The 20,500-nt window shown below is 42.2% G+C and overlaps 1 protein-coding gene across 1 annotated transcript in view; it reads left to right on the forward strand.

The window, feature by feature from the left end:
• Positions 1-20,500, forward strand: part of LOC137519344 (protein C-mannosyl-transferase DPY19L1-like) — a 1,198,743-nt gene that overhangs the window by 385,084 nt on the left and 793,159 nt on the right. The window contains exon 7 of the mRNA XM_068238294.1: positions 11,597-11,677. Coding sequence (XP_068094395.1) covers positions 11,597-11,677 — 81 coding nt within the window. The remainder of the gene's footprint in view (positions 1-11,596; positions 11,678-20,500) is intronic.

Here is a 20,500-nt window from a genome sequence, read left to right on the forward strand (position 1 = left end):
GCAGTGGCCTGGGGGGAGTTGGAGTAAATTGAAGAATGTAGGAGGGAGATTTCATTTTGGATAGCTGAGATTTTACTGGTGAAGTGAGTGACAAAGTCATTGGCTGAGATGGTGACGCGGGGGGGGGGGCAAGGAGTGGGGTTAAGTAGGGAGTTAAAGGTGGCGAAGAGACATCGTGGGTTGGAGGCTTGAGTTCCAATCAGGGCAGCAAAATAATTTTGTTTAGCTTCTGATAGTGCAGTGTGGAAAAGTAGCAGATTAGCTTTATAATCCAGGAAATCGGGATTGAGACGCAATTTCCTCCATTTCCGTTCAGCAGCTAGTGTCCCTTTCTTGAGGTTGTGTGTCTGGGTGGTGTGCCAGGGTTGGGGATTGGGGGGGTTGTTGGGGCGGAAGGTTAGGGGAACAGCTTCATCTAAGGCTGATGAGAGGGCCTTGTTATATAGTGCTGCTGCTTGATTGGGTCATGACAGGGTGGGGAGGGTGGACCTAAGTTACTTGTAGTCACTCAGTGTAGTCAGGGACATTGTACTGTGCCAGCGTACAGTTACTTTGCTGTGCGTAGTGCAGGCAGGCAGGTGTTCACTCAGTTTACTGCTCTATTACTGTGTTTGATATTTGTATAATTAGCTAGCCAGCCAGTGAGTGATCAACTTAAGTTACTTGTAGTCACTCAGTGTAGTCCGTGACATTGTACTGTGCTAGTGTGCAGTTACTTTGCTGTGTGTAGTGCAGGCAGCCACATGTTTACTCATTTTACTGCTCTATTACTGTATTCAGTATTTGCGCTTTCTGCACATTTTTTTCTCTGTTTAAAATAAATAAAGCACCCTGTTATATTCTGTCTGTCCCTACCCCCATATTATTGACAGTAAAAAGCAGCACACTTTCCACCTTCAAATATTGTGCATAGAGAATGTCTACCAGGGGCTGTGGCAGGAGAGGGAGTGCCATCACTGCTGCTGCATCTGGGACTGGTCCACCGCCAGGGAGAGGGCGATCAGCTGTAGGGGATGCATAAGAGAGGTGTCCATCAGCAACACGGCGGGCGCTGTTGGCACCCATTTTCAGCACCTTGGGTCGCCGTGTGGCCATTCAGGAGAGGTAGGCGGAGGCATTGTTGGAGATGATGGTGGAGGAGCAGCCAATTACTTGTTCACAGACCTCTGCTGTGATCAGCATTCCCAGCAGCAGCAGGCAACGCCCCCCTCTTGCTGTGGCATCCTCCCCAGCAGCAGGCAGTGGTCAGCCCTCCCTGGACGAGAGCGTTCTGCCCTTAAGCCCAGTGTCTGGGAGTGTCTTGATGGCTGCATTTGAGGAGATCATGGGGCCTTATGTGGAGGAGGTTGGGCTCGGGCCGGCACAACCATAACCATCCCCTGTGCTCAGGGAGGCTTTGGACAGAAGTACCACCAAGCATGCATCTTAGACGTCAACATTTTGGTGAAATCCCTTAGTACAAAATAAATGTGTGGAACTGGAATCTACTCTCCACTAGGGATAATCAATGAAATGCAATTTTTTTCCAAAATTATGCACATTTTTATGCAAATGTATGCCGTTTGAAAATGGACCAATCAGTTTAAACCCAGGTTTAAAGTGATTGGTCCATTTTCAAGCTGCATATATTTACATAAAAATTTGCATACATGTGCATCAACTCGGAACAATTTGCATATACAGTGGTGTGAAAAACTATTTGCCCCCTTCCTGATTTCTTACTCTTTTGCATGTTTGTCACACTTAAATGTTTCTGCTCATCAAAAACCGTTAACTATTAGTCAAAGATAACATAATTGAACACAAAATGCAGTTTTAAATGATGGTTTTTATTATTTAGTGTGAAAAAAAACTCAAAACCTACATGGCCCTGTGTGAAAAAGAAATTGCCCCCTGAACCTAATAACTGTTTGGGCCACCCTTAGCAGCAATAACTGCAATCAAGCGTTAGCGATAACTTGCAACGAGTCTTTTACAGTGCTCTGGAGGAATTTTGGCCCACTCATCTTTGCAGAATTGTTGTAATTCAGCTTTATTTGAGGGTTTTCTAGCATGAACTGCCTTTTTAAGGTCATGCCACAACATCTCAATAGGATTCAGGTCAGGACTTTGACTAGGCCACTCCAAAGTCTTCATTTTGTTTTTCTTCAGCCATTCAGAGGTGGATTTGCTGGTGTGTTTTGGGTCATTGTCCTGCTGCAGCACCCAAGATCGCTTCAGCTTGAGTTGACGAACAGATGGCCGGACATTCTCCTTCAGGATTTTTTGGTAGACAGTAGAATTCATGGTTCCATCTATCACAGCAAGCCTTCCAGGTCCTGAAGCAGCAAAACAGCCCCAGACCATTACACTACCACCACCATATTTTACTGTTGGTATGATGTTCTTTTGCTGAAATGCTGTGTTACTTCTATGCCAGATGTAACGGGACACATACCTTCCAAAAAGTTCAACTTTTGTCTCGTCTGTCCACAAGGTATTTTCCCAAAAGTCTTGGCAATCATTGAGATGTTTTTTAGCAAAATTGAGACGAGCCTTAATGTTCTTTTCTCTTAAAAGTGGTTTGCGCCTTGGATATCTTCCATGCAGGCCGTTTTTGCCCAGTCTCTTTCTTATGGTGGAGTCGTGAACACTGACCTTAATTGAGGCAAGTGAGGCCTGCAGTTCTTTAGATGTTGTCCTGGGGTCTTTTGTTGCCTCTCTGATGAGTTTTCTCTGCGCTCTTGGGGTAATTTTGGTCGGCCGGCCACTCCTGGGAAGGTTCATCACTGTTCCATGTTTTTGCCATTTGTGGATAATGGCTCTCACTGTGGTTTGCTGGAGTCCCAAAGCTTTAGAAATCACTTTATAACCTTTACCAGACTGATAGATCTCAATTACTTTTGTTCTCATTTGTTCCTGAATTTCTTTGGATTTTGGCATGATGTCTAGCTTTTGAGGTGCTTTTGGTCTACTTCTCTGTGTCAGATAGCTCTTATTTAAGTGATTTCTTGATTGAAACAGGTGTGGCAGTAATCAGGCCTGGGGGTGACTACAGAAATTGAACAGTTAAGTTATTTTTTAACAAGGGGGGCAATCACTTTTTCACACAGGGCCATGTAGATTTGGAGGTTTTTTTCTCACTAAATAATAAAAACCATCATTTAAAACTGCATTTTGTGTTCAGTTATGTTATCTTTGACTAATAGTTAACGGTTTTTGATGAGCAGAAACATTTAAGTGTGACAAACATGCAAAAGAATAAGAAATCAGGAAGGGGGCAAATAGTTTTTCACACCACTGTATAAGGATCCCTCCTGTCTGTTGCATTGAAGCAGTTTTGATTTCTCTGCCTGCATTTGGTTGCTTGGTTTGGATTGCATTTGCAATTAGTCTCATTGCTATCTGCAATCACTCTGCAGTTCAGAGGAGCTCAGGATGTTGTCATGAATCCATCTAAATCTTACAGTTGAACTGCAGTCAGACAGCTTTGGATTTCTTACATGCATGTGGTTACATAATCTGGCATGTATTTGTAATGAGTCCTTTACATTCACAGGCAGTTTGCAGCCTTCAATCAGTGTAACACAGGATTGCATGGCTACCATTCAGCTGTGTGGGAATTTGCATGTCTGCTCTCATTGGCTGATGTCCATAGAAAAGCCTGCCTTTCCTCTGACCTCGGCCGAAATAGTGTACAGCTTAGCCATAGTTGTTTCCTGGGTTCATGGTATGAAAGTTGTACTATTGTATTGCATTATCTTGCCTTGCCTGCCTGGATGTTCACTTCCCCTGCGGGGGTACAGTGAAGTTTTACCCATCCTGATAGTTGGAGACTGCCTTCACCACATTGGTGACTGGTAGTATTCCTGCTTGCTCTGTTCCTGTGGATGTGACTGTAGCAGTGGTTGCTATTAGTTACACTCCTACCTGTTTGTCTTGTCCATGCCAGTGTGGATGTTTGCTATTGCTGGGCAAACAATCCTTCTGTCTGTCTGTCCCTGCTAGTCCTGTTCCTGTGGACGTAACTATAGGCCGCGGTTGCTATTAGTTACGCTTACTTGTTTGTCTTGGCCAAGTCAGTGTGGATGTTTGCTATTGCTGGGGCAGTGATTAGATTGGCAAGCATTCAGTCTGTCTCTCTGTTGTCTGTCTTTGTTACTCAGTGTGTTGGACATAAGAGGCTCAGGGTTGCAGTCGCCCTGAGCAACCAGTGTGTCTTGTTTGCTGACAAACATTCTGTCTGTCTATTGTCTGTCTCGTTACTTAGTGTGCTGGACATCAGAAGGCTCAGGGCTGTAGTCGCCCTGAGCAACCAGTGTGTCTTGTCTGCTGGTAAGCATTCCATCTGTCTGTCGGTTGTCTGTCTTGTTACTCATTGTGCTGGACATCAGAGGCTCAGGGCTGCGGTCGCCCTGAGCAACCATTGTGTCTTGTTTGTTTGTGGAAGCTCGGAGCTGTGGTCACTCTGAGCGATCTCGCTTCCTTGTCCATAGCTCCTGGGGTGATCTGTGTAACCTCTCCCACTACCTAATATCACCCGGCTGCATAGTCTTGTTTGCTCAGGTGGTACTATGTCTTTCTCGGCCTCAGTTACTATACACTGCATGTTAAGTCCTGGGGGTAACTGATGTCAGGAGACATATTCAATGTCCTGTTCAAGTGGGGGCTTGTCCATAGGTGAAGACGTGGGCCAGGCTAAGAGCCACAGTAATAGATTGGGGCATAGTGACTGAAAGAAAGCAGGAGATCTGCCAGGTATTACAGCGTATCTGTGATCATCCCTGCTCTCCACCAACCCTCCACCCTGAAAAACTTGATACTAATTAACCTTCATGGCCTTGCCTTCAAAGAACCGAGATCCCCAATCCTACAAGCTACCATGGAAGCTTGGTCTTTACTTAGTCTCTTTCTAAACCCTAATCCTGATGGAACTAGAATTCCACTACCGTTATTTACTTTAGCTGATATAATCCCTGACTTTAACTATCAAAACTGGTCCAAGTTGGGTGTACAATTCATAGATGATGTAATGATGGGTAACAATGTACTCCCGCGTTCGACCTTATCTCTTAAATACCCTGGTTTCAGTTCTACCTCCTACCAATATTTTCAATTAAGCCATTGGTTCCGCACTTACTAATTGGAACCTTACTTTCTTCCTAACCACATAGTTTCACTTCTGACACAACCCAGGGACACTAAGACGGGGCATCTCTGTCTGGTATGAATTCCTGATGGCCAAACAATATACTGCTCTTGATCAATACAGTGGGATGCGAAAGTTTGGGTAACCTTGTTAATCGTCATGATTTTCCTGTATAAATCGTCGGTTGTTACGATAAAAATGTCAGTTAAATATATAGGAGACACACACAGTGATATTTGAGAAGTGAAATGAAGTTTATTGGATTTACAGAAAGTGCACAATAATTGTTTAAATAAAATTAGGCAGGTGCATAAATTTGGGCACTGTTCTCATTTTATTGATTCCAAAACCTTTAGAACTAATTATTGGAACTCAAATTGGCTTGGTAAACTCAGTGGCCCCTGACCTACATACACAGGAGAATACAGTTATGAGAAACAGCATTTAAAGGAGTTATCAGGCTTATAAGAGCAAAATAAGTGCTACTGACCCGTGGCTTCGTCCAGCCCCAAGCTCCCAGCATGTCCCACGCCACAACTCTCCCCGCAGCCGTTCATAGCCTCTGCCTTCTGGTCCATGTTGATGACGTCAGGCCGACCTGGAGGGCGCCTCTCAGGCCCCGCTGGGCCGATTTTGATCATTTTTTTTTAGAAAACATGCAGCAAGCACTTTGCTTGCTGCGTGTTTCTCCGCTCGCCGCCGATCCGCCGCTACCCGAAGCGAAAGAGGCCCCCCCCCCCCCGCAGACCCCGTGCACAGCCTGGCCAATCTGTGCCAGGCAGCGCTGAGGGGTGGATCGGGACTCCCGATGACGTCCTCACGATCGTCGCCATAGCGACGGGGGAAGCCCTAAAGGAAATCCCGTTCAGAACAGGATTTCCGGACGAGTCTTCACGCCGGCGGCGATTGGAGACGCTGGGGGGACGCCGCAGGTAGGGGGAATCATGTAGCTACATAGTTTAAAAAAAATAAATCAAAAATTAGTGCTGCACCGCCACCGTGGCGCATTTAATAGAACGTCAGGGTGGTTAAGGGGGTCAATTGTAAGTTTGCCTCCTCTTTTAATTTTCTCTGAAGAGTAGCAACATGGGGGTCTCAAAACAACTCTCAAATGACCTGAAGACAAAGATTGTTCACCATCATGGTTTAGGGGGAGGATACAGAAAGCTGTCTCAGGGATTTCAGCTGTTAGGAACATATTGAGGAAATGGAAGACCACAGGCTCTGTTCAAGTTAAGGCTCGAAGTGTCAAACCAAGAAAAATCTTGGATAAACAGAAGCGACGAATGGTGAGAACAGTCAGTCAACCCACAGACCAGCACCAAAGACCTACAACATCATCTTGCTGCAGATGGAGTCACTGTGCATTTGGCACACTTTACACAAGAAGATGCTGTATGCGAGTGTAATGGAGAGGAAGCCTTTTCTCCGCCCACAGCACAAAAAGAGCCGCTTGAGGTATGCTAAAGCACATTTGAACAAGCCAGCTTAATTTTGCAATAAGGTGCTGTGGACTGATGAAACTAAAATTGCGTTATTTGGGCATAACAGGGGGCGTTATGCATGGAGGAAAAAGAACACAGCATTCCAAGAAAAACTGCTACCTACAGTAAAATTTGGTGGTGATTACATCATGCTGTGGGGCTGTGTGGCCAGTGCAGGGACTGGGAATCTTGTCAAAGATGAGGGTCGCATGGATTCCACTCAGAATCAGCAAATTCTGGAGACCAATGTCTAGGAATCAGTGACAAAGCTGAAACTGTGCGGGGCTGGATCTTTCAACAAGACAACGACCCTAAACACTGCTCAAAATCCACTAAGGCATTCATGCAGAGGAACAAGCACAGCATTCTGGAATGGCCATCTCAGTCCCCAGACCTGAATTTAATTGAAATTATGTGGTGTGAGTTAGAGAGCTGTCCATGCTCTGAAGCCATCAAACCTGAATGAACTGGAGATGTTTTGTAAAGAGGAATGGTCCAAAATACCTTCAAGCTAAATCCAGACTCTCATTGGAACCTACAGGAAGCGTTTAGAGGCTGTAATTTTTTGCAAAAGGAGGATCTACCACTTTTTTGTGGTGCCCAAATTTATGCACCTGCCTAATTTTGTTTAAACAATTATTGTGCACTTTCTGTTAATCCAATAAACTTCATTTCACTTCTCAAATATCACTGTGTGTGTCGCCTATATGATATATTTACCTGACATTTTTTATCGTAACAACCAACGATTTATACAGGAAAATCATGACGATTAACAAGGTTGCCCAAACGTTTGCATCCCACTGTATGTGGTGTACTGATCATCTGAACTGGGAACCTTGATAGCGACAAATTCATAGTGGCACATCATACCCTTAAAAACACTTACCAGATGTGTTAAACACCTGGAGACATAGTTACATAGTTACATAGTTATTTTGGTTGAAAAAAGACATACGTCCATCGAGTTCAACCAGTATAAAGTACAACACCAGCCTGTTCCCTCACATATCCCTGTTGATCCAGAGGAAGGCGAAAAAACCCTTACAAGGCATGGTCCAATTAGCCCCTAAAGGGAAAAATTCCTTCCCGACTCCAGATGGCAATCAGATAAAATCCCTGGATCAACATCATTAGGCATTACCTAGTAATTGTAGCCATGGATGTCTTTCAACGCAAGGAAAGCATCTAAGCCCCCTTTAAATGCAGGTATAGAGTTTGCCATAACGACTTCCTGTGGCAATGCATTCCACATCTTAATCACTCTTACTGTAAAGAACCCTTTCCTAAATAAATGGCTAAAACGTTTTTCCTCCATGCGCAGATCATGTCCTCTAGTCCTTTGAAAAGGCCTAGGGACAAAAAGCTCACCCGCCAAGCTATTATATTGCCCTCTGATGTATTTATACATGTTAATTAGATCCCCTCTAAGGCGTCTTTTCTCTAGACTAAATAGACCCAGTTTATCTAACCTTTCTTGATAAGTGAGACCTTCCATCCCACGTATCAATTTTGTTGCTCGTCTCTGCACCTGCTCTAAAACTGCAATATCTTTTTTGTAATGTGGTGCCCAGAACTGAATTCCATATTCCAGATGTGGCCTTACTAGAGAGTTAAACAGGGGCAATAATATGCTAGCATCTCGAGTTTTTATTTCCCTTTTAATGCATCCCAAAATTTTGTTAGCTTTAGCTGCAGCTGCTTGGCATTGAGTAAGATTATTTAACTTGTTGTCAATGAGTACTCCTAAGTCCTTCTCCAAGTTTGATGTCCCCAACTGTATCCCATTTATTTTGTATGGTGCTAGACCATTAGTACGTCCAAAATGCATGACCTTACATTTGTCAACATTGAATTTTATCTGCCATGTATGTGCCCATATAGCCATCCTATCCAGATCCTGTTGCAATATGACACTATCTTCCTGAGAGTTGATGATTCTGCACAATTTTGTATCATCTGCAAAAATAGCAACATTGCTCACTACTGCATCTACTAGGTCATTAATAAATAAATTGAAGAGCACTGGACCCAGAACAGACCCCTGTGGGACCCCACTGCTAACAGTCTCCCATTTTGAGTACGATCTATTGACCACAGCTCTTTGTTTTCTGTCCATTAGCCAGTTCCCTATCCATGAACACAGACTCTTCCCCAGTCCTTGCATCCTCAACTTTTGCACTAGACTTTTGTGGGGAACAGTGTCGAAGGCCTTTGCAAAGTCCAAGTATATCACATCTACAGCATTCCCAATATCCATATTAGCATTCACATCAAAAAAGATTTTCTACAAATAGTATACATCACCGAGACTACTAGCCAGTTTCTCCCGAATTGCGGCAAAGTGAGCACAATTTACCATATCCTTTGGGACTGCCCAAGGGTTTGTTCCTTTTGGGCTGATGTTGACATCCTACTTCAAAATATAACAGGTATTTCCACTACCCTATGACCTGAGCTAGCACAATTACTCATAGATCTCTTTAAAGTACCCTTAACCTTTAAGAAACTGGCAGCACATGTAATTTGTGCTGCAAGACAATCTTTGCTATCTAATTGGACCACAACAGATACACCCTCTGTACATAGTGTGGTAAACCTGGCCAGATGTAACCTAGAAATGGAGAATCGTTTTGACTTAATATTCAACAACCTCTCAATTTATAAAGAACCCCAAATTGACTGGCATTTACAGCTGCAGCTTCCCTCCTTACTGCTCTTACCTACCCCCCTCCTGTGAGGGATAGCGGACCCGCTGCCAACAGGCATGAGGCAGCGGGCTCCGCTTCCCAGATTCCTAACGCCGGCGTGCCGCCGAGCAGGGCTGTGCGGTCGGCGGAGTCCGTATGCCCGGCGGACTCCGCCGCGCAGTGACCGCTCGTAGGGTCTCCTTCGCCGGCACTCACCCGGCGCTTGGCGTGCACGCGCGCGAGGAGACAGGAACTTTATCGTTCCCGAAGAGGAGTCAGCTGACCAGGCTGGTCAGCTGACTCCACCAGGGCCAGCGATTGGTTGGGCGGCTGGGGGACGCTGCTAGAGCGTTCCACAGCATAAAAAGAGCTCCCTGTCAGTTGCTCTTTGTCTGCTGTCGTGAATACACACTCTGTGTTAGTGTTCAGACCTTAGTGCAGTTCCCTGGTGTTGATACTAAGGATTTCACACCTTAGCTTAGGAATATTGTGTATATTGATCTGTGTTTTGACTCTTGCTATCCCTGACTACTCTAACTCTTGCTGATATTGTACCTTTGCCTATCTGATCTTGTTGCCGACCTCTGCCTGATTACCGATTATTCTTCTGCCTTACGTTCCCGTACTGCTACCGTCATCTCTGTTGCTGAACCCTTACCTGTCTGACCTTTCTCCCTTCAGTGGAAAGTCTCCCACTGGAGGGTTATCTCTGAGGCTTGCCTCTCCGAGACGCTTGCCCCAAGCAGACAATTACCGCTAGGGGTCGAGATTCCTCACATTGCCTGGATAGAGGATCTCACTCACGGGGTTCCCATTCAGAGGTAACCACACCTCTGAGGAATTGCCGTGTGGTGGACATTTCCACACGTTTGATTTATTACTGTATTTATTGTGTTCTTTTGCTGGTGCCCAGAGGGTAGCAATATATCGGATTATCAGTGATACTGCAGATCATCAATAATCGGGTATACATCTGCATTCTTGGTGATACTGCAGATCACCAATAATCAGATTCTCTCTGCGTGCTGACACCGACCATGACACCTCCACTCTGATGAGGCAAACTCCTGGTAAATTGACCTTGCCTGCCAATACCATAGAAAGCAGGTTGACAGGTCAAGTGGTTCAATACTGGGTCCAATGACCATCAATAAGTTGATCCCTTAGGATCCTCTAGTACTACTAGTTTTGGTTACTTTCACAATTCCATGTTGTTGTTGTTACTATTTGATTGTTTAAAACTGATTAAATAAGTAATATTTGCTATTTATTATGTGATTTCTTGCTTTGGTATTGGAAATTAGTTGTGATCTCCTGAACCACAGGTGAATTCGCTACGAAATTCTCTTGTTAAATGTGTAAAAAGGCTTGGCATTCTTAATTGTATGACTGAAAATTCAATAAAAAATATTGTTTAATAAAAAAATATATATATTTCCCTAGTACAATGGATTGCGCCAGTATTTTATTTGGAAATAAAGGTGCATTTTTTCAGTTTTGCGCCTATCACTAATTTTAAAATGAACAGTAATATACACTCTTGACATGCATATTAAAAAAGTGCAGTCCCTAAGGTAACTATTTTTTTTTTTTGGGGGGGGGGGAGTAACTTTGAGAGAGTGTGGGAGGTAAGGGGTTCATTTCAAATGTAAGTGTAGGTCACTTTTTTCAACAGTAAAGAAAAGTGCAAGTCACGTTATTAAAAAAAAATGTGAGATGCAATTTTACTATTTGGCCACAAGATGTCCTCACTCATTATTTTACTGTTAGCGTCCTTAGTATACTTAGTATGCGAACAGGAAACAATGCGTGGACGTGTAACTTTTTTTCTTTTTTTTTTTTCTTTTTTTACAATGACCACAGCTTTTCATTTAAGACGACGAACATTGATACGCCACTTAGATCACTGCATGGAAAGTGTGTTTCCATTCACTGATCTCCCTATTAACGGGCGGCAATGTGAACGAGCGCAGGAGTGCACGCATGAGCAAACAGGAGTGCAGACAGCGGCGTTCGCAGCGAAGATCCGTATATCTAGCCCCGGGCACTGATATGAAGTCTGCCAGGGCTAAGATATACTGTTGCGGGGTGTACAACTACAGTTAAGGTCTGTAATGGAGTCAAAGAGAGGACAACTGAGGTATATAAAGGCGTATAATGAAGCATTTTTTATTTATCTATTTACATTAACTGTTGTTTTGATGACGGAAGCCTCTATTGATCTCACATTCTGTTACTTGCTTTTTTCTTGAGTTAGTGGATCCATTATATAATTTTTCATTCTGTGTTTGTAGGTATTGCAAGTCTTTACTTGGATCCTGGGTACCGTAATCCTGAAGGCATTTATTTCCAAAATAATTGGTGTTACTGATGATGTAAGTTCAGTTGTGCTACTTGCATTACATTTAATCCTGTGTGCTGAAAAATCTCAAACATCTCAAAAAGTGTGATTCTTTGGCTTAGTCTCATTCTGTGGCCATCACTAGCAGGAAGAATGTTGTTCATGTGGCTCCATGCACACCCAAAGCCACTTCCATCTCTAAGAAAAATACATTTTACTAATCATCTCAGGGTACCATGTTGCCTCAGCTGCAAGTAGCCCATGTCATTTATTAAAAAAAAAAAAAAAAATCTGTAACTTTACAGTTTGATGAGCAGCATGCTTTTTTATTTGTAAACCCTGCAAACACAGTGTAAAATCCTAAATGGAAATATATGGAACAACCTTGCTTCCCTCTCCCAGCCTTTATAATCTTTTGTCCAGGTAAGAAAGTTGGTATTGGCCAGGAAGAAGGGAGAGAATTTGAAAGTGGATCTTTGACCTCTTGCTAGTAACAAGCCACTTTTACCATTAAAGCTGACCTGAACTCAGAACCTCCTCTCAGCTCTAAAGGATATGCTACATCATAATAATCTTTAAAGAAAAACAGTTCTTTGTTACAGCTGTAATAAATCCTGAAATAAATTAGCAGTGTTTCTACTTCCTGCTTGCATGGAAGCAGAGATATTGTTAACATTCTGTGCTTTCAAATGAGCTTATTTGCCTTATTTGCTGTGGCAGTCAGATGATACAGAGGAGAGATCAAATTACAACTTGTGATTAAACACAAACGGGGGGGGGGGGGGAGGGAGAGAGAGAGATAAGACACACTAAACTCTCTAAATACATACAGGGTGCATTTATCTGTCTTCTTTCTGTCCTGTGCAAGAATTCAGGTCTACTTTTAAGTTGTAACTTTTAAAAGGAACCCAAGGTGTGAGACCTATGGAAGCTGCCATATGTATTTCCTTTAAACAATACCAGGTGCCTGGCAGTCCTGCTGATCTTTCTGGTCAGTAGGGTCAAAATCACACACCTGAAACAAGCATGCAGCTAATTTTGTCAGATTTGGCACAGATCTCTGATCTGCATGCTTGTTCAGGGTCTATTTGCTTTAAGTAATAGAGGCAGAGCTCACAGGCTCAAATAACAGCTTCAAACAATATATGCACATTTTTCAAATGTATTTATCACTTCTATAGACCTTCTATAAGATATTATTAAAGTGGTATTACACTCCAAGAAAACTGGCCACTTTTTCCAACTCCCACTCTAGTTGGTGTTGGAGACAATGCCAACAAACAGGTACCCTAATCCACCTAATTTGGGAATGCCCACACATCCAGCCTTATTGGGAATTTGTCGCTAAGACCATCCAATTGACATACACCACACAACACACATTTAAAGTGGAATATAACCCAGCATTTCAATTTTGTTCTAAAACATTATTTACAGCATATTATATGCAACCAGCATTTTTTTTTACTAGACCAGCATTCGAAGGGTTACACACAGAGCTTGAAAGTTCCCTGCAGTGAAATGCTGCTGCAGCCGAACTTTCCGATAATGATACATTTAAGTAAACACAAGATAAGTGAGGAATGTGACACATTCTCTGACTGTGCAGGAGCTGGTGGACACAGACAGACAGTCAAACCATGTCTCCCTGAATGAATGAATGAATGAATGAATGAATAAAACCAGTTATTAATAAAATGCAAAGTCAGCTCACAAAGCAAAAAAACTGTACTTTTGGGAAGCTATAACTTATAAATGAATAATAATACTTATGCACAAATGCAAATATGATAACCATATGGCATATAAAAAGTAGGAAAACATGTTTTTATTCAGAGATGGGTACTCGCGCCTATAGATTGTGATTATTGATAGGCGTAGATGTTGATGGCAGCTGCAACCTTAGAAAGGATGGTATCCCTAAACCACCAGAAACTTAAAATATATAACAATGACTAAGGTGCGCTTTAGGTACTCTTTAGGTACTTTTCAGACCAAGTGAAATAAAAGGTAGGTATTTATTATACAGATATACAAATACAGTTTGTGCAATAAATACAGATCATAGAAAAATCCAGGATCCTGTTTCATACAGCATTCACACAGACAGTCACACTGCAATAAACCAGCGGGTGAAAAGATATTTCACAGCTGGTACTGCTTGAATGAGAACTGCTATTCAACTGTCACCTCAGCCCCAGGGGACAAACTGACGTGCTTTAGCTTGTTCAAAACTGCATATATCACCACAATTGTTGAGTTCCGTATAGAGCAAGATAATTTGTCAGATGGAGTCACAAGTTCATAACTTTCTTATGCTGGATAATTCAGATTGCTTTAAATAAGCTGACATCAGTTAAAGATTTGCAGTTCAAGACATAATGTGGATCTTACCACCTCCGGGTAAATGATATTGAAAGTACCTCCAGGCCTCCGCTGTGAGTAGTGTGTGATATAGAGTGAATGGTTCAGCGTGGATGGTTTAGCGTGGGTAGTTAGCACAGGACCGCTCTATCCAGGTGGCTCCGGCCGGCAGCGTCCCCGGAGAGTCTGTGCGCAGTAGATCGAAAAGGTTGCGCTGGGTCAGCCGACCCGGTCCTGGAGCGCACGTTTCCGCGTCCACGTGGGATGTAGGAAGTCCGGACCCCAGTTTCTGATTGGTGGTGACGTCACTCCCCCTCAGCCAATTGCTTACGCGTTTCAGACGCTATATCTCTGACGAAGGACGCCGTATAGCGTCTGAAACGCGTAAGCAATTGGCTGAGGGGGAGTGACGTCACCACCAATCAGAAACTGGGGTCCGGACTTCCTACATCCCACGTGGAACGCGGAAACGTGCGCTCCAGGACCGGGTCGGCTGACCCAGCGCATCCTTTTCGATCTACTGTGCACAGACTCTCCGGGGACGCTGCCGGCCGGAGCCACCTGGATAGAGCGGTCCTGTGCTAACTACCCACGCTAAACCATCCACGCTGAACCATTCACTCTATATCACACACTACTCACAGCGGAGGCCTGGAGGTACTTGCAATATCATTTACCCGGAGGTGGTAAGATCCACATTATGTCTTGAACTGCAAATCTTTAACTGATGTCAGCTTATTTAAAGCAATCTGAATTATCCAGCATAAGAAAGTTATGAACTTGTGACTCCATCTGACAAATTATCTTGCTCTATACGGAACTCAACAATTGTGGTGATATATGCAGTTTTGAACAAGCTAAAGCACGTCAGTTTGTCCCCTGGGGCTGAGGTGACAGTTGAATAGCAGTTCTCATTCAAGCAGTACCAGCTGTGAAATATCTTTTCACCCGCTGGTTTATTGCAGTGTGACTGTCTGTGTGAATGCTGTATGAAACAGGATCCTGGATTTTTCTATGATCTGTATTGCACAAACTGTATTTGTATATCTGTATAATAAATACCTACCTTTTATTTCACTTGGTCTGAAAAGTACCTAAAGAGTACCTAAAGCGCACCTTAGTCATTGTTATATGTTTTTATTCAATATTATGTCAGGGTTTTAAACCACTTTACATTAGAACCTCAAATGGCTCTTTTACATGTAGGATTACATTCATTCCCTACCCCCTACAGATTTGTAATCTCGCAGCTATTATGTACAGCCAGAAATCTTATCACATCCTTCTGGGGTATTGACACCCCTCCATGGAACCTACACCTTCAACACACAACTAAATTAAATATCTCCATGGAACTCAAGCTTAGGCCCACAACTTTTAATAGACCTGCTATCTATAAAACCAAAATTCACTGGCCCACGATAACTCCTCTCACAGCTGCTAGAACCTCTATTACATAACCCTGACAATAAGCCCTTGGCACTCAAACTCGCCTACCGCAACCCTGAGATACCCCAGCATATTTTGCACTGGAACATGATATACCATATTGATACTACATGAAAAGAGTGGCTGGATAGTGTAATGGTTAAAGCGGACCCAAACCAAACATTTTTTTTAAATTAAAAATATTTAGTTGCACCACTCTGATACATACAAAGATAAATAAACACTCCTTCAAACCTATGAGCATTTCAGTGCATGCTTTTCATCCTTCTCTTTTAATAACTAGGGCTATACTGAGGGCAACCATTAGCAATTCCTCCATTGCCGGACATCACCTAATCCACCAGTTTGCCGGATTTTGGCCGACAATTTGAAAGGAAGGAAGGGGTTCCTACAATAAATGTAAAATATTTTATATTTGTCATCATGCAACTGAAAACAGGCTGCTATTTATTATTATAATTTAAAAAATAGATTTTATTTCTGAAATCTTGGGTCCACTTTAAGGGCTCTTCCTCTGACACAGGAGACCTGGGTTCAAATCTCGGCTCTGCCTGTTCAGTAAGCCAGCACCTATTCAGTAAGGAGTTTCTTGGGTAAGTCTCCTTAACACTGCTACTGCCTAATGAGTGCGCTGTAGTGGCTGCCTTGCAAGCGCTTTGAGTCCGACATGAGAAAGGTGCGCTATACAAATACTGCAATTATTATTATTATTATTAAAAGATGATTGGTCATTTAATTATAATCTAATATGATAAGTACTTAACCAAAGGAGCAAAACTAGTTATTTTTTTGTTTCTATAGTATGCCATGTTATGCTATATGTTTATTTTCTGCTATCAACAGGATATGTTACTTCAATTTTATGCATCCATTATTTGAGATTATATTCTTCATGGTATGTTATCTATGAATATTACTAACTCAAATAACTGAGCCAGCATCCTTACTGCGATGCAGGTTATATCTCTACTCTAAAAGAGCACTTGTTTTAATGGTCTACTGGTCCAACCTCCAAAATAGACCTGTAAGCAAAGTGATTGGTCGGCATCCTGCCTCTGCTCCAATCACGGATTTCAACTGGAAGAACCAGCTCTACCCAACCAGCCCTATTGGGTATGCCTGGTTGGCAATGGAGTTGGTCTTCTAGTACTGGACCACCACTTTCAAACTTGCATATCACACGATGTTCTTGATGTTTTTGTAGTTATTTTTTCTTAACTCAAATTTGCTATGTGGATGCTAATCCCAGCTGTTATTGTTATTTCAGTTTACTATAATGTCATTGTATAAGATACACTGTACTGCTTTTGCTTTACTTAATAAAAAATATCATAAAAAAAAAAAGTATTAGAGCAGAGGATCAACAGGACAGCCAAAAAACAACAATACGGCTTGACATACAACAGCTATGCTGATGACACCCAACTATATCTTTCATATAGTTGGACCCAGCTCCAACTATTAACACCTGTTTAGGTAAATTACAGCATTGGATGAGTGACAACTGGCTGAGACTAAATGCAGATAAAACGGAAGTCCTTCTAATCGGAGGGCAGCGCGTGACAACAAAACAACTTCACTTGCAGTCTTCACCAATGGGAATAGGAGGCACAGATCAACACAGCTCTGAGCATGTGCATAACCTGGGAGTTCTAATTGAGGGGAATTTAAACTTCAGAACTCACATCTCTGCTGTGGTGAAATCATCCTATTTTAACCTGAAGGACATTGCAAAAATCAAGCACCTCATTCCCCCCAGAAGATCTGCCAACCTTAGTTCATGCCATCATTACATCCCGACTGGACTATTGTAATGCTCTCTACACCGGCCTTCTGAAAAAAGGACTTGTACCGCCTACAGCTTATAAGAACACTGCTGCCAGACTGTTAACCAACCAACCAACCAACCAACCAACCCTGTCACTGCCACATAACACCAGTCCTGCACTGCTTTCACTGGGTACCAATAAAATGGAGAATCTTATTCAAGATCGGCCTACTGACATCTACATCACTACATAATCTTGGCCCTAAATACATGAAATAAATGCTGCAGCTGCATAGCAATCCCTGCAATTTTAGATCCACAGGTTCTAATAATCTAGTCATACCCAGAGTCCACCTGAAAACTTTTGGTCCCAGAGCCTTCTGTCGTGCCGCTCCTACATTATGGAACTCCTTACCTCAGCAGATCAGGACAGCTTCATCTCTGGAGTCTGGAGGTGTTCAAATCCAGACTGAAAACCCACCAGTTCAGTTTGGTATTTGCAGAAATATAATTTTTGTTGTGTAAATACTTCATCCAACTACCAATTACTGAATCTGAAAGCGTCTAAGCACTTTGAGTCCTATGGGAGAAAAGTGCTATAGAAATGTTATTGATATAGTTATTTAAAAGGAAATAAACATGTCAGCCTCCATATTCCTCTCACCTTTAGATTTCAGATTTTAAAGTGGCCTGAACCCCCCTCCGAAATTATACTTAAAGAGAATCTGTATTGTTAAAATCGCACAAAAGTAAACATACCAGTGCGTTAGGGGACATCTCCTATTACCCTCTGTCACAATTTCGCCGCTCCCCGCCACATTAAAAGTGGTTAAAAACAGTTTTAAAAAGTTTGTTTATAAACAAACAAAATGGCCACCAAAACAGGAAGTAGGTTGATGTACAGTATGTCCACACATAGAAAATACATCCATACACAAGCAGGCTGTATACACCCTTCCTTTTGAATCTCAATAGATCATTCTGTTTCTTTCCGCCTGCAGCTCTCATGCACTGAAGTGTCAGGCTGTTCGTTTCTTCCTGCAAACAGCTCTGCCCTTGTCTATAATTCCTCAGTATGCGAAAGCCCAGCCAGCTCAGAGGACGATTTATCCAGCTTGTAAAAGATAAGAGAGAAGAGAGAAGCTGCCCTGATCTAAATAACACACAGGCAGTGTGCATAGAGGGGCCTAGAGGGGGGAGTGCATAGCAGAACCACAACACTAAAGAACTTGGCAGCCTTCCAGACACAGGGCGACAAGTCAGACAGGGGAGAGATAAGCTGATTTATTACAGAGATGGTGATAGTAGAAAGTGCTGCAGTAAGCCAGAGCACATTAGAATAGGTTTTGGAACTTATCGGATGATAAAAAACAGGATGCAATTTTTGTTACAGAGTCTCTTTAAAGCCGCTAATCGTGGCTTTTGACATGATTGTCTATAGATGCGGCCAAACTACAGCGACTCCTCCGGCACCCAAATTATCAGATTCAATGGTTCCCGCCTCTGTTTATAGATTTTATTGGGCTATGTTACAGGGTAATTTGGCTAGTTAGCATCCGTGTTGTTGGCAAACTGAAATAAGTGATTGAGTTTACTTTACAGTGGTATGAACATAAAAACTTTATTTAAGTTTAAAGCATTAAACACAACATAAACCCATAGTTATAAAAAAAAGGGAAAGGTAGAGCGCTTAACAACTCTATTTGCCGAACAACTCTCAAACGTATTTGCCGATCGAAACTGGTTGGCCATCCAATCTGGTGAAGCGTATACAGTTTCTTATGAACTTTGAATAATTTTGCATGAAGATTTTTATGAAGGATTTTTCCATGGAACTTTTCTTGATATCCTGAGAGGAAAATATATTTAGAGACTCTTTTCTATATTATATATGTTTTATTTATTTTGCATATTATGAGATTGCTCTGTTTTTCCCATGTGCTATTTTAACAGGGAGGCATGGCTTAGCATCTAAGTGGCTGTATGGGCTAGAGTTGTTGAGCGCTTTACCCCCTTTCCCCTTTTTATATCTTTTGACTGAGTTACACACTCTGTATGGTAGATAGCGATCCAACTAATTTGATGTTACTTCTGGAAGTACAGTATATAACATAAGGTTTTACTGCAGGTTTGTAAATTAATATTAGTGAGGAGCGCACGGTGAAAACCCCCTTTTATTTAAAAAACCCATAGTTACATAGTTATTTGGGTTGAAAAAAGACATATGTCCATCAAATTGAACCATAAAATAAAGTACAACACCAGCTTGCACCCTCGCATATCCCTGTTGATCCAGAGGAAGGCGAAAAACCCTTACAAGGCATGGTCCAATTAGCCCCAAAGGGAAAAAAATCCTTCCTGACTCCAGATCACAATCAGATAAAAGCCTTGGATCAACGCCAACAGGCATTACCTGGTAATTATAGCCATGGGTGTCTTTCAACACAAGGAAAGCACCTTAAACCCAGATATAGAATTTGCCATAAATACTTCCTGTGGCAATACATTCCACATTTGAATCACTCTTACTATCCTAAATAAATGGCTAAAACATTTTCCAACCATGCACAGATCATGTCCCCTAGTCCTTTGTAAAAGCCTAGGGACAGAAAGTTAATCCGCCAAACTTTTATATTGCCCTCTGATGTATTTATACATGTTAATTAGATCTCTTCTAAGGCGTCTTTTCTTCAGACTAAATAAGCCTAGTTTATCTAACTTTTCTTGACAATTGAGACCTCCCATCTCTCTAATCAATATTGTTGCTTATCTCTGCACCTACTCTAAAACTGCAATATCTTTCCTGTAAAGTGGTGCCCAGAACTGAATTCCATTTTCCAGATCAGACCTTACTAGAGAATTAAACGGGCAATATTATTCTAGCTCCGAGTTTTTATTTCCCTTTTAATGCATCCCAAAATGTCATTGGCTTTGGCTGCAGCAGCTTGGCATTAAATACGATTATTTAACTTGTTGTTGACGACTACTCCTAAGTCCTACTACAAGTTTGCTGCAGCTGTACCCATCTGTATCTTGTTTATTTTGTATGGTGCTAGATGATTGGTACGACCAAAATGCATCACTTTACATTTTTCTACATTGAATTTCATCTGCCATTTATGTGCCCATCCTATTCAGATCCTGTTGCAATATATCACTATCCTCTTGAGAGTTGATGATTCACACAATTTTGTATCATCTGCAGAAATAGCAACATTGCTTTCTACTTCATCTACTAGGGCATTAATAAATAAAGAGCACTGGACCCAGCACTGA

Source organism: Hyperolius riggenbachi, chromosome 5 (genome assembly GCF_040937935.1).
Source record: "Hyperolius riggenbachi isolate aHypRig1 chromosome 5, aHypRig1.pri, whole genome shotgun sequence".
In the NCBI taxonomy this organism is placed as follows: Eukaryota; Metazoa; Chordata; class Amphibia; order Anura; family Hyperoliidae; genus Hyperolius; species Hyperolius riggenbachi.